Raw genomic sequence first — 12,336 nt, 5'->3', positions numbered from 1 at the left:
CATTCTGTAGCCTTCCTGCCCACCAGCAGAATCGTGACACGCACACAGCCCTGACTATATTCGGTGGAAGATGTTTTCCTCGGTCTTTTTTTGGAACTGAGTACGAAACATGAGCGAAAGTGTGGAATGTCTACTGTGTCAAAATGACAGAAGAGCCAACTGACAGAACAACAAGATAGCAGGGAGCACAAACCCCCTCCACCCACCGGAAGCCCATTTCAAAAGAAATTTTTAAAAAAGAAAATTCAGCTCTATGATAAGGGGGTAAAGTAGGATGCTACTATCTCACTTGGAGAGTGGATTATAGATCGTTTCTCTTGATAATAGCCTCTGTGAAGATCATCACTCGAGGCAATTCCTTTGAAGTGTTCTGCCTGGCAATACCTGCATAATAAGATCTGGCAGTTGATTGCCAACCCTTTCATGAAACAGATACTCCTCCACAACACCTGTCAGTCTAACCTACCTCACAGGGTTATGGTGAGGATGAAATGGAGGGGAAAGGCTTGCTTAGAAGTGGCTGTCAGAATGAGAGGAAACAAGCAGGTAATTTTGTGCAAGAAAGATGCACTGTGGAATGTTATGGCCAGGGATCCCATTAGAACAACTGAAATGAAAGAGGAAAACTTGCTTCTCCAATAGCCTTGCAAAGATTGTGCATGCTTTTTTAATAAAAACTTGAATCAGGATGGTGCAACAGTGAGAAATAAGACTTGCAGAATGAGGGGTTTTTTTACAGAAATAAAGCATCTTTTAAAGCCGAGAAAAAGAAACTAAGGCATTCTCAATACAAGTTTTCTTTTTTACGAGTTAAAACAATTTTATTTGGTAACATATGGTAATTATATCCAATACTAATAAAATATTAATAAACACTTAATACCTTCCCCATACATTACTCTTTTTCCTCCTACCCTCCCCTCAAATCTTGACCCCCGCCGGTGCCAATTACTTAAAACACTAATATCAAAAGGTATCCTTAACTTTAAAAGAATCTTAATAATAAAAAGATATATATATATCATTTTGCAAAAAAATAAAAAAGACATTTTTTATATTTTATAAAATCCCACTCAGTTTATTTAATTTATTTATTTACATTAGACTTTTACCCGCCCTCTCCGCAAGCGGACTCAGGGCGGCTTACAACAGTCGTTTACACGATTTAAAACAATAAGTCAATAAAATCTATAAAACATTAATACAATTAAAATTTAAAAACTATTCCACGGTGCTGTACCATTACTATATTGGCGGTTCTGCTTTTCAGATGGCTGGTCACTGGGAACTCTAGCTGATGTCAGGTGTCAGCTCTCTCTGTTCTCAGTTATTATAGTTCATCTTCTTTCTTCTTAAAACTTAATTGGTATTCTCAAAAATCACCCAATGTCCTTTTACTTTCCATTCTTTTTCTATATATCTTCTGAATTTATCCAAATCCATTTTAAATCCTTCTAAATCATAGTCTTTCAAGATTCTTGTAAGTCTATCCATTTCACTCCATGACATAACTTTTACAATCCAGTCCCATTTTCCTGGTATTTTATCTTGCTTCCATAACTGCGCATACAATGTCCTAGCAGCTGAAAGCAAGTACCAAATTACAGTTCTATCTTCTTCTGGAAATTTCTCCATTTGTAATCCCAATAGGAAAGTCTCTGGAGTTCTCTTAAATTCATATCCCAAGATTCTAGAAATTTCTTGTTGAATCATTTGCCAAAACTGTTTTGCTCTTTCACAAGTCCACCACATATGGTAGAAAGAACCTTCATGTTTTTTACATTTCCAACATCTATCCGGCATCTTATTATTCATTTTTGCCAACTTTTTAGGAATCATATACCATCTATACATAATTTTAAAACAGTTTTCTTTAATACTTAACATGTCGGGATTTTAATAGAGTTCTTCCACAAGTATTCCCATGTTTCCATCTGTATTTCTTTACATTAATTGCCCATTTTATCATTTGAAATTTTACTACTTCATCTTCAGTGGACCATTTCAATAATAGTTTATATAGTTTTGAAATCAACTTATTATCTCCAAGCAGAACTTTTTCTAATTCAGTTTGCTCCTTCCTTATTCCTTCACTTTTAAAATCGTTTTCCACCAAGCTCTTTATTTGTTGCATTTGGAACCAATATAACAGTTTTCTGACCTGAGGGCAGGGGGAGGAACCCCACAAGAGGCAATAATACAACTGTCCGCATGTAGGAGCTAAGAGCCCTGTGGCGCAGAGTGTTAAAGTTGCAGTACTGTAGTCCTAAGCTCTGCTCACGACCTGAGTTCGATCCCCGGCGGAAGCTGGGTTTTCACGTAGACAGCTCAGCCTTCCATCCTTCCAAGGTCGATAAAATTAGTACCCAGCTTGCTGGGGGGAAAGTGTAGATGACTGGGGAAGGCAATGGCAAACCACCCTGTAAAAAGTCTGCCGTGAAAACGTTGTGAAAGCAACGTCACCCCAGGGTCGGAAACGACTGGTGCTTGCACAGGGGACCTTTACTTTCCCCATGTAGGAGTTGTTGTGTCCTTCCTCTCTTTGGGAGGCCAATCACTCAGGCTTCCTTCATGAGTAGATACTGGCCGGGGTAAAAACACACCCTGGTAAAGAGCCTTGGACAAACACCAAATTCTCTCATATAGAAGTAAATGCCAATGCTGTATCCTGGTTAGATAACTAAGCTCACACCAACAAGAATGCAGTGAAATGACAAATCCCCCTATGGTAGGGTGACCATGTATGGAGGATAAGACCGGGAGGGAGAGGACAAAATTTCTGAATCCTAATTTATTCATAGATGCAAATTTGCACATAATTTCATTAATTTGAACAGAAATTTACCTCACCATAGTGCCAGCTGTGCCAGATATCCAGGTGCCAACAGGTAACAAGGAACTTTTTTCTCCCATCTTCGACCTCATCTTCTTTAGTTCACCAAAAACAGCCTGGTTTGCCTTAGCAGTCCTCTTTATGACTGCAAGCTCTGGGTACCCTGCAGCTGTTTAGGAATGGAGCTTCCACAGCCACCTTGCCTGCAGTTTCCTTCCATAAACAATGCTGCCAATGCCTCAAGGACAGGGGATAGAAAAAACTGAACAGAGTACTAGGAGCCAACCTCTGTTCATCTTGGGTCAGCAGGCAGCACTCGGTTCCTTGAGTGACAGCTTGTCACTCAAAAAGCCTCTTCAGCAAACAAACACACTTGTCAGTCAATTTTACTGGAAAGAAATAGAACTTGAGCATTTCAGAAGACAGGCCTCAAAAAGAGAAGACATCTGGTCATCCTACCACACAGGTATCTGTAAAAACTACCACTTTGGAAGAGTAACATGCACTCTAAAAATGCTCATATGTTAACCTTAACATACCTTTATAGGTAGGCAAAATGTTTTAAATCAGCTTTTTAATATGTAGTTTTCAGTTTGCCTGGGGGACAGAACAGGGCCTTTCACATATTAAGACCCAAGAGCCAACAGAACAAAAGTGTTACTTTTGTGGCCACAAGTCTCATGACTAATAAACTCACAGAAATTGCCTAGTCAAAAACGGATAATCTTCTATTAAGGAGGGGATCTGTTCAGCCCACACTCTGTTCTGCCTGCTTATGGTTTTAACTTCGTTAAGTGCTAGAACTAATTTTGGAATTGGCACATATGTGGCTTGTCATAGTTTTTAGTTCTTTTTTTTTCTTGCAAACTGCCATAGCACAACATATATACATTGTTTAAATCACAAGGCAGAAGGAAATATTGATGAGATCCTCATATCAAAGGTTCTTATTTGTCCTGTTAATCTGCGTTTGTCATGTATGACCTTAGATCAGGGGTGTCGAACTCATTTGTTGTGAGGGTCAAATCTGACATAAATGAGACCTTGTCGGGCCGGGCCATGCATGCCACAAAATGTAATGCCAGGTACCAGAGATATAGGACATAGACAAACACAAAGATGGAAACAAACCTTTATAAAGGACACAGACAAACACAAAGATGGAAAAAAAACCCTTAAAATAAAACAGGATTAAAATATTAGCACTCGGTCTTAAAGGTGCTTTCTTTGTATCTCTCCCACGGGATCCAGGGAACTGGGCAAAGGAAGCTCTGGCCCTTTCCTCCCTTCCCTAGGGGACCAGAAGGGGGAGGAGCCTCAGCCAACAGAAGGAAGAAAGTCTTGACTAAGTAGCTCTGCTGTGCAATTGAGAGAGCCTGACAAAGCAAGCTCTCCCACCCCCCCTTCCTCCCCAAGGGAGGAGCCACAGCCAATGGAGAAATTAGAGGCTTTGCTCTGTAGCTCCTCTATGATTGAGCAAGCCTAGCAAAGCAAGCTGTGATACAGAAGGAAGCAAGAGAGAGGCAGAAGGAAGCCGGTGACAGCCAGTTGCTCAGGGGCCTGCTAGGAGCCCTCTGGGGGCCTGATTCAACCCCTGGGCCACATGTTTGACACCCCTGCCCTAGCTGCTGGGGTATATCAGTGATATGTAAAAACAGATCTGAAAATTGAAAACTGAGGCAGAATCGTATGCCAAAGCAAAACAGATTTTAGGAAAAGCTAGGTCAGGAGCATCTCGTTATTGGTTCTGTTCCTTTCACAGCTTTGCTAAAGGGAATCCTAATTCTTCCTGATTCTAATTCATCCCCCATATTAAACCACTAATATCTGAGGGCAGTATTTACAACTCTGAGCCTGAGTTGAAGCAATGCTCCAGAAAACAGTGGTAGTTTATGTATCTCTGGAGACACCACATGGAAGTCAAGAATACAGCAGCCACACTTAAGAAAGCAGCTGTTTTCCAAGCAAGCATCTCACAAGGTCTTTAGGCCAAAGCGATATTTGCTCCATCACTTGCAAAGGGTAGTCCAAGTGTTTGTTTCATCATAAATAGCAGGGGTGGCCAAACTGCAGCTCGGGAGCCACATGAGGCTCCTTCACACATATTGTGCAGCTCTCAAAGCTCCCATCACCACATTGGCCAGCTCGGAAAAGGCATTTATCTCTTTAAATCATTTTTCCAAGCCAAGTCAGCTGGTGCCTTGGAGAAGACATTTAAAGTTAGTTGCTCTTCTTTTCCACCTCTCCTTCCCCCATCTATTTTCCTTCCTTCCTTTCTTGCTGCTCCCAACATCTGATGTTCATGTCTTGAAGCTCTCAAACATCCAATGTTTATTCTATGTGGCTCTTACATTAAACAAGTTTGGCCACCACAAGCCAGGCTATGGTTGGGTTTTTTCGAAACTATACTATTTATAATATTTTTTAAATGTCGCTCAGCTGTTTCGGGCTGTCTTGTGCAGTCCCTTTAAACTTTACAGGTACTGTACAAGACAGCCGGAAAAAGCTATCTTTGCAGCTTTCACAGGGAACATGGGCCCACAAACCACCATGAACTGCTTTAAAAGTTCATGGAAGTTTGTGACAGCAGACGTGTCATGAGCTTCCGTTCGCAATCCATGAATAGGCAAAATCTGTGACAAATTTTGCTTCATTTTTCAGTTCATGCCCATCCCTAGTCATTGATCTGCTTTGTGCATAAACAAAAAGATGAATTATTTTTAAAAAAAGGATAACTAGATTTGAGTCTAGTAGCACTTTAGGGATGACAAGATTTTTGAGATAAAAGTTTATGAGAGTCAATGTTCTGTCATAAAAAGGATGTTCATGATAGCATCCTTATTGTACTGCCTCCAAAAAAGTACAGCTACATTCATTTCTGTGATTAGAACCATAAGACATTTCTTTCTAGGTGAGGGATGTTTTTTTTCTCTCATCACAGGTGGCTGTTTTGATCCTGCAGCTCCTTTTAATTACTACACCTTCCCCTCTTAATGAACTGTCTTGATGAACTCTTAATTGATTGCAGATTTGTATTTTCCAATGACATTCTGGGGAGCCCTGAAGATCAGTAATGTGGCAGTCTTTTCGTAAAGACAGCTTTCTAATCAGCAATGTGGCAGTCTCCTCATAAAGACAGCTTTCTAATCAGTACTGGTCTTCTCTAATGTGCAGCCACAGCGATGTGTTGGGGCTACTCTATGGTGTAGCCTCCTGAGGAGGATGAGGTCAGACATCAGCCAATGTTCCAAAACTGGTCAACAGCCCAGTATCCAAACAATGTCACCAAGAAAAGGGGCAATTTAAGAATTCCCAGTTTGCGTCCTAGATAAGAGAGATCATTAAGGGCACCTTTGCAAAAGTCCTCAAGATTCTATATCTGACACTTGAATTCTCAGTTCACATATGCATCAGCAGAACTCAACAGCCCTCTATCTGAACTGTCTTGCATGTGCTGAGCTGAGCCAGAAAAGTTGGCTAGAATTATAATGGTGATAATGGCGATGGTGATGATTTATATCCTGCCCTCCACTCTGAATCAAGAGTCTCAGAGCAGCTCACTATCTCCTTTATCTTCCTCCCCCACGACACCATGTGAGGTGGGTGGGGCTGAGACAGCTCTCTCAGAAGCTGCCCTTTCAAGGACAGCTCTGCGAGAGCTATGATAATGATATTGGATTTCTATCCCGCCCTCCACTCCGAAGAGTCTCAGAGTGGCTCACAATTTCCTTTACCTTCCTCCCCCACAACAGACACCCTGTGAGGTGGGTGGGGCTGGAGAGGGCTCTCACAGCAGCTGCCCTTTCAAGGACAACCTCTGCCAGAGCTATGGCTGACCCAAGGCCATCTCAGCAGGTGCAAGTGGAGGAGTGGGGAATCAAACCTGGTTCTCTCAGATAAGAGTCCACACACTTAACCACTACACCAAACTGGCTCTCCGAGTATGGCTGACCCAAGGCCATTCCAGCAGCTGCAAGTGGAGGAGTGGGGAATCAAATCCAGTTCTTCCAGATAAGAGTCTGCACACTTAACCACTACATCAAACATCTTCTTGCTAGACTTCTTGAAAGATATCAAACCGCTGAGTTTTCCATCAGTGTCATGAGAATAATGTTGCTTCCCTACCGCACAGTAATGTGCTAACTATGCCTTCATAGCTGGAGGTCAGATTAAAAAACCTGAACAGCAGACAGACCAAGCTGGGGGTGTTAATATAGAATTCTGGGCACACAAGTCTTTTGACCTTTTGAGAAAAATAAGAGTGATTAAGTTTTCCCACTCTCATTATGTGATTCTCTTCATTTCAAACGATATTGTAAAGTAAAACACAATGCAATACAGGAGAAAAGACAAATGATAAAGGAATTACTAACAAAATGAAGGCTTTAAAAAGACAACCACATTTCTTAGTGAAGATTTATTTTAATGAAAGAGCTAAAGGTTTATCCAAAAGATCTGGTTCTAGTTGCTCATAATAATTGGTAATTCTAGATGAGGAATAAACACACCCCACATGTATCAAACAAAGCATCTAATTAGCTCAATGGCTTTTAGGCAAATATTGTGATATGTTTCAAGATGTCCACAAAGATGCATATCACCAGAAGACTGCTACTACATGTGGACCCCTTTTCCTGAGCTGAGCTACATGAATGCAATAACAAACAAAAGCACTACAGTGTGCCATTATGGCAGAGACATCATTCAGAGAAATCACAAACAATAACTATATCTAAAAGTAAATTTGTGGCCTCTCCCACCAATGCAGGTGGCAAAAGCCACACAAGGAGGTCATCCACAAACAAGAAAGAAGTATCACTTGGGAAACTCCCAAGACATGCTGAAAAATATAATTCTGTAAATTGAGGGAGACTTCAAAAGAAATCAATCTGGTAAATGCTGAAAAGGTTTTAGAAAGTATGGAATGTCAAATAAAGAGAAATGGAGAGGGGGGTCAATCTGCTGAACTCCCTGGAAGTTTAGAGATTCCCGAATTCTACACACACACACACACAGGATTCCTCATAGACCCCTCAACTTGTGAATAGTTTATTCTGGTAAATTAGGACACCCAATGTAGATGCTACCAATAAACAACCCAATCCTAAACATTTGCTTACAATTTAATTTACTCTTCTTCCTTCCTCCTTTAATAATGTATAAGGTTGTTCACTTTGCAGAGTCCCATGCAATCACAGCGCAATATGCTAGATGTTGTACAAGACACATTAAGAGTATCGTCAAGAGCCATGCCAGAGGAAAACCCGACCAGAGCAGCAACCAGGCTCTCTGGAGATTATAACAAAGCAATTATGGATGCTCTCAAGATAACAGGAAATAAGTACTCTACTACAAAACGCCATCAAACATTTGGATGAAACACAGGCTTTGGGATATTCTGTTGATGAGATCACATATTTCACAGGTACTTTTCAAGCCCAGAATATGAATGCCAAACAATTCTTAGGAAAAGACAGCCAATTTTATTTTACTGCCAGATATTCTCACTGGGTTTTCATGGAACATGGAAGCATATTCCAGTAGAACAGGAAAATGTTCACTTTCCTCAAGTTATTACCTTTTCATCTTCTGCCTTCCCTTTTCATTCCCCGCCCTCCCAAAAACTTTTTTTGCTTCCTGTATTTGGCAAAGACCCAAAACATCCTGCTCCAATTTAATAGAATCCTGCTTCTAAAGGACTGTTTTTCTTAAGTGTTCGATACTGTTCTGAAATAGAACAGCAAGCTTTGCTTGGTAGATTAATCAGGTAAATATGCAGCCAATGTAGGGTTCTGCTATTTGATTGTAATGGGTAATGAAAACGAAAAGTGCTGTTGGAGAAGAAATTTACAGATAACGTGGACTGCCAAAAAGACAACTCAAGACTGAACTGCCCCTAAAAGTTAAAATGACCAAACTGATGCTACTGTACTTTGGTCACTTTATGAGAAGACAAAAGTCACTGGAAAAGACAATGATGCCAGGAGAAGCAGCAGGAAATCAATCCCCTTATAGCAAATTCTTTCAGAAAGTTTGGTTTATGGTACACTAAATACATAATTACTTAGAAATGTAGAGGTTTCCTCTCCCCTCAGTTTTCTACCTCTGCTTTTATCTCTTCCTCTAAAGAAAGTCTCTTCAGCACACCTATGTCAGCCTTCATCATTTACAACAGAAGATGAAAACCATCCATGAGTCTGTGCCCACCAGGCTGGACTACGATGGAAAAACTGCATCAGTGCCTCTGCATATTATTTTTTAAAAAAATTCTATAAAACTGAATAAAATATCTTCTTTATTTGCAAAGGTTTCTCAGGCAGCGCTCCCTGCAGGAATCCTCTTGGTAGCTACTTCTAAGAAATCTTCATCTTGTATTAAAAAATTCAACAGGTGGGGGCAAGAATGGCTCCAAGGTAAAGCAAGGAGGCAGCAAATCCTTTCTTCCTCCTCTAGGTAACCTTCTCTTTCAAAAATATCACAACCATCAGCTTTTCTGAAATGAGCTGTCAGCAAATGTCTGAAATAATGAGCATTCAGAGCAGACAAAGACCATTGCACTTTTTTTTTTGCTCTCCTGAACACAACGCAAGAAACTAGGGGTGTGCAATTTCCCCCCAGTATTTTTCAGTTTGAGTCTATTGAACCAGGGGGGGAGGGAGCGGGGGGACTGGGATTCCCGGAAAAACTTGAATCCCAATACTGGTATTGCCTGACTTTCCCTTACATAGTTATCCTATGTTAATCTTACCTATGTGCACCATTTTAATCTCGTAACACCCCTTTGTAATAGCTTTCTTGCCCTGTCTGTTAGAGGTCACCAAACAATTTTCATATGAATGTTACATTACATTTATATTTGCTGAGAAACCTGTGGAGCTTCAGACACATTTCACTAACATCACCAGAGCATTGTTCTAGGAGCAATCATGTCATATCCACACACACTCTGTTCAGTAGATTGGCTCTCTCTGTGAGACTGTTTGTGTGTGTCTGTGTGTTTGTAGTATCTAGATGTCCACTGAATTTACACCCCAACATAAAGCTGGGCAATTCTTCTCTGACAGGAACGCTGGTTTGTTTTGATCACCTTTCTCCTCAAATCTCTGTTCCAGAATAGCTAAATATAGTCCTGTATAAAGTAAGTTCCCTTCTTGTCTCTGTAAGCTACTATATTTTTGGAACTTGTATGTGTGTCTGGAGTGCTCTTCAATTAATAAATTTGACTTTATTCTTTAATTTTTCTTTAATAAAAACTATTTCATTAATTAAAGCTTGGTTCATTTTCAAAATTCTTCTGAAGGAAAAATCCCCCATAAACATAGGTGGAGATCCTGCTTATCCACCTCTTATACAACCTAGGGGTCTCCTGGCTAATTCCCCCGACAAACTCAGGAGACCCTCACAACCACTTAGAGTAACCCAGAGATTCCATGGCTACGGCTCGGTGGAAGAGCCCCTGCTTTGCACACAAAAAGTCCTAGTTTCAATCCTCAGCACTTCCAATTCAAAGGACCAGGCAATAGGTGATGTGAATGACCTCTGCCTGAGATCCTGGCAGTCTGAGTAGACAAGACTGAAGGACTAATCAACCAGTAAGCATAATGGCAAAATGGAGATTTTGACCTGGTATCCTGGGTCCCAGTCCAGCTCCCAAACCCCTAACTTGCCCTGGATCCCATCATATTGTATATATGAATTTTAAAACCATGCATATGGAAGAGCCCAAGAAACTGCCAAACTCACTTCCTTACATTCATATTTTCAAATGCAAATAAGAAATCAAAAGATGGGAAGCAGCCTTAAGATGCTGGCATATGTCAGGTTGAACTTATGAAAAAATACAGCGGGATGACAACTGGAAAAAAACACGGTCCTGTAAAGATTGGACATACAAGCCAAAGAGGTTTAGGGCCACTGCAAGCCACCTTACCTCCAGAGATATATGCCAGGCACTTTCATTCACCAGAGCTGTTAGTGGAGTGCAGGCTGCAGGCATTTTATTACATTTCATTATGTATTATTAGGGTAGGGAGGCTTTGGGGGTTTTATTGATGTGAACCAGTGTGGTGCAGTGGTTAGAGCATCAAACTAGGATCTGGAAGACTCAGGTTTGAATCCCCATTCTGCCACAGAAGCTCGCTGGATGATCTTGGGCTAGTCAAACATGCAGCCTAACCTACCTCAGAGTTATTGTGAGGCTAAGATAAAATAGAGAAAGGGGAAATTGGGATAAGTCACTTTGAGTTCCCACCAGGGAGGAAAGTGGAATGGGGAAAGGCAGGATGTAAATGTTTTAATAAATAAAATATCATGGGATGAGCAAGAGGAATGATACATTCCTACAGTCACCCCAAGTAGTCCTTCTTTTCAGCCAAGGTATCCAGCTGTTAAGAGCTGTGAGCTGTGCATGCAAGCTCAGGGGCACATCTGATTTACATTTAGCAGAGAAACAGCAACTCAGTTCATTTGGAGCCCCAATATTCAGAAGAAATATGTACATTACCTCAGCTCCTAAACTGAGAGAAATTATCTCATCCTCAAAAGCGGAATGTGTATCTATATGAGGGGGGATTCCTGTAACATAAATAAAAGTGGTAGCTAAGTAAAGAACAACAATGAAGATCATTTCCTCCCCCTCAGTCTTCCATCCATACCAGCAAACCCAAGAACGTCCAATGTCATCTGCAGCCTTCCTTGCAAAGTTCTGCTTTAAGAACAGAGAAGCAAAACGTTCACTGTGAAAGAATGAGAACTGTGAATACTAAGAATGGTGCAAAGAGAATCCACGGCTCAGTGGCAAAGCATCTGTGTGGCATGCAGAAAGTCCCAAGTTCAATCCCCGTCATCTCCAGTTAAATAGAAGAGATAGTAGGTGAGATAGCAGGTGATGTGAAAGACTTCCACCTAAGACCTTGAAAAGCCACTACCAGTCTGAATAGACAATATGGACCTTGATGCAACAATGGTCTGATACTGCACAAGGCAGCTTTCCATGTGTTATTTAGGATGAGACTAAACATTATGGCACCAAAAACAACACCTCCATATCTCTTCCTCTCTCTCCATGAAGTCCAGAAAAATTTAATGCTTCATGTGACATCATCACGTCACAAGTTTCTCATGGTCCACTTCACTGGTTGCAGACTGCAAGGGAGAGGAAGCTCACAAAGCAGTGATACCACATTATGTATTTTCATATCACTGGATATTCCCATGGAGAGAATGAAATAAAGGACTGCCATTTTCCTGGTAAGTCAAAGGGACAAACCACTTAAGGAAGTAATGTGCACAGAGAGAAAAGTGAACATCTAACTGCCAGCATTTGGGACAGAGGGATGGGGTAAAAGGAAACAGAAAAAAGGGGAGTACGAGGAGGAGACTGAATTTATAGCCTGCCCTTCACTACCCAAAGGAGTCTCAGAGCAGCTTACAATCTCCTTTCCCTTCCCCTCCCCACAACAGACACCCTGGTGGGGCTGAGAGCTCTGACAGAAACTGTTCTT

General features: G+C 41.0%; 1 protein-coding gene across 1 annotated transcript in view; it reads right to left on the bottom strand.

The window, feature by feature from the left end:
• The window catches only part of ALKBH8 (alkB homolog 8, tRNA methyltransferase), a 71,936-nt gene that overhangs the window by 40,596 nt on the left and 19,004 nt on the right, over positions 1–12,336 (bottom strand). Inside the window, exon 8 of the mRNA XM_060234860.1 lies at positions 11,337–11,407. Coding sequence (XP_060090843.1) covers positions 11,337–11,407 — 71 coding nt within the window. The remainder of the gene's footprint in view (positions 1–11,336; positions 11,408–12,336) is intronic.

The sequence above is a fragment of the Heteronotia binoei genome, chromosome 3 (genome assembly GCF_032191835.1).
Source record: "Heteronotia binoei isolate CCM8104 ecotype False Entrance Well chromosome 3, APGP_CSIRO_Hbin_v1, whole genome shotgun sequence".
NCBI classification, from domain to species: domain Eukaryota; kingdom Metazoa; phylum Chordata; class Lepidosauria; order Squamata; family Gekkonidae; genus Heteronotia; species Heteronotia binoei.
This window is presented reverse-complemented; position numbering and strand designations above follow the sequence as displayed.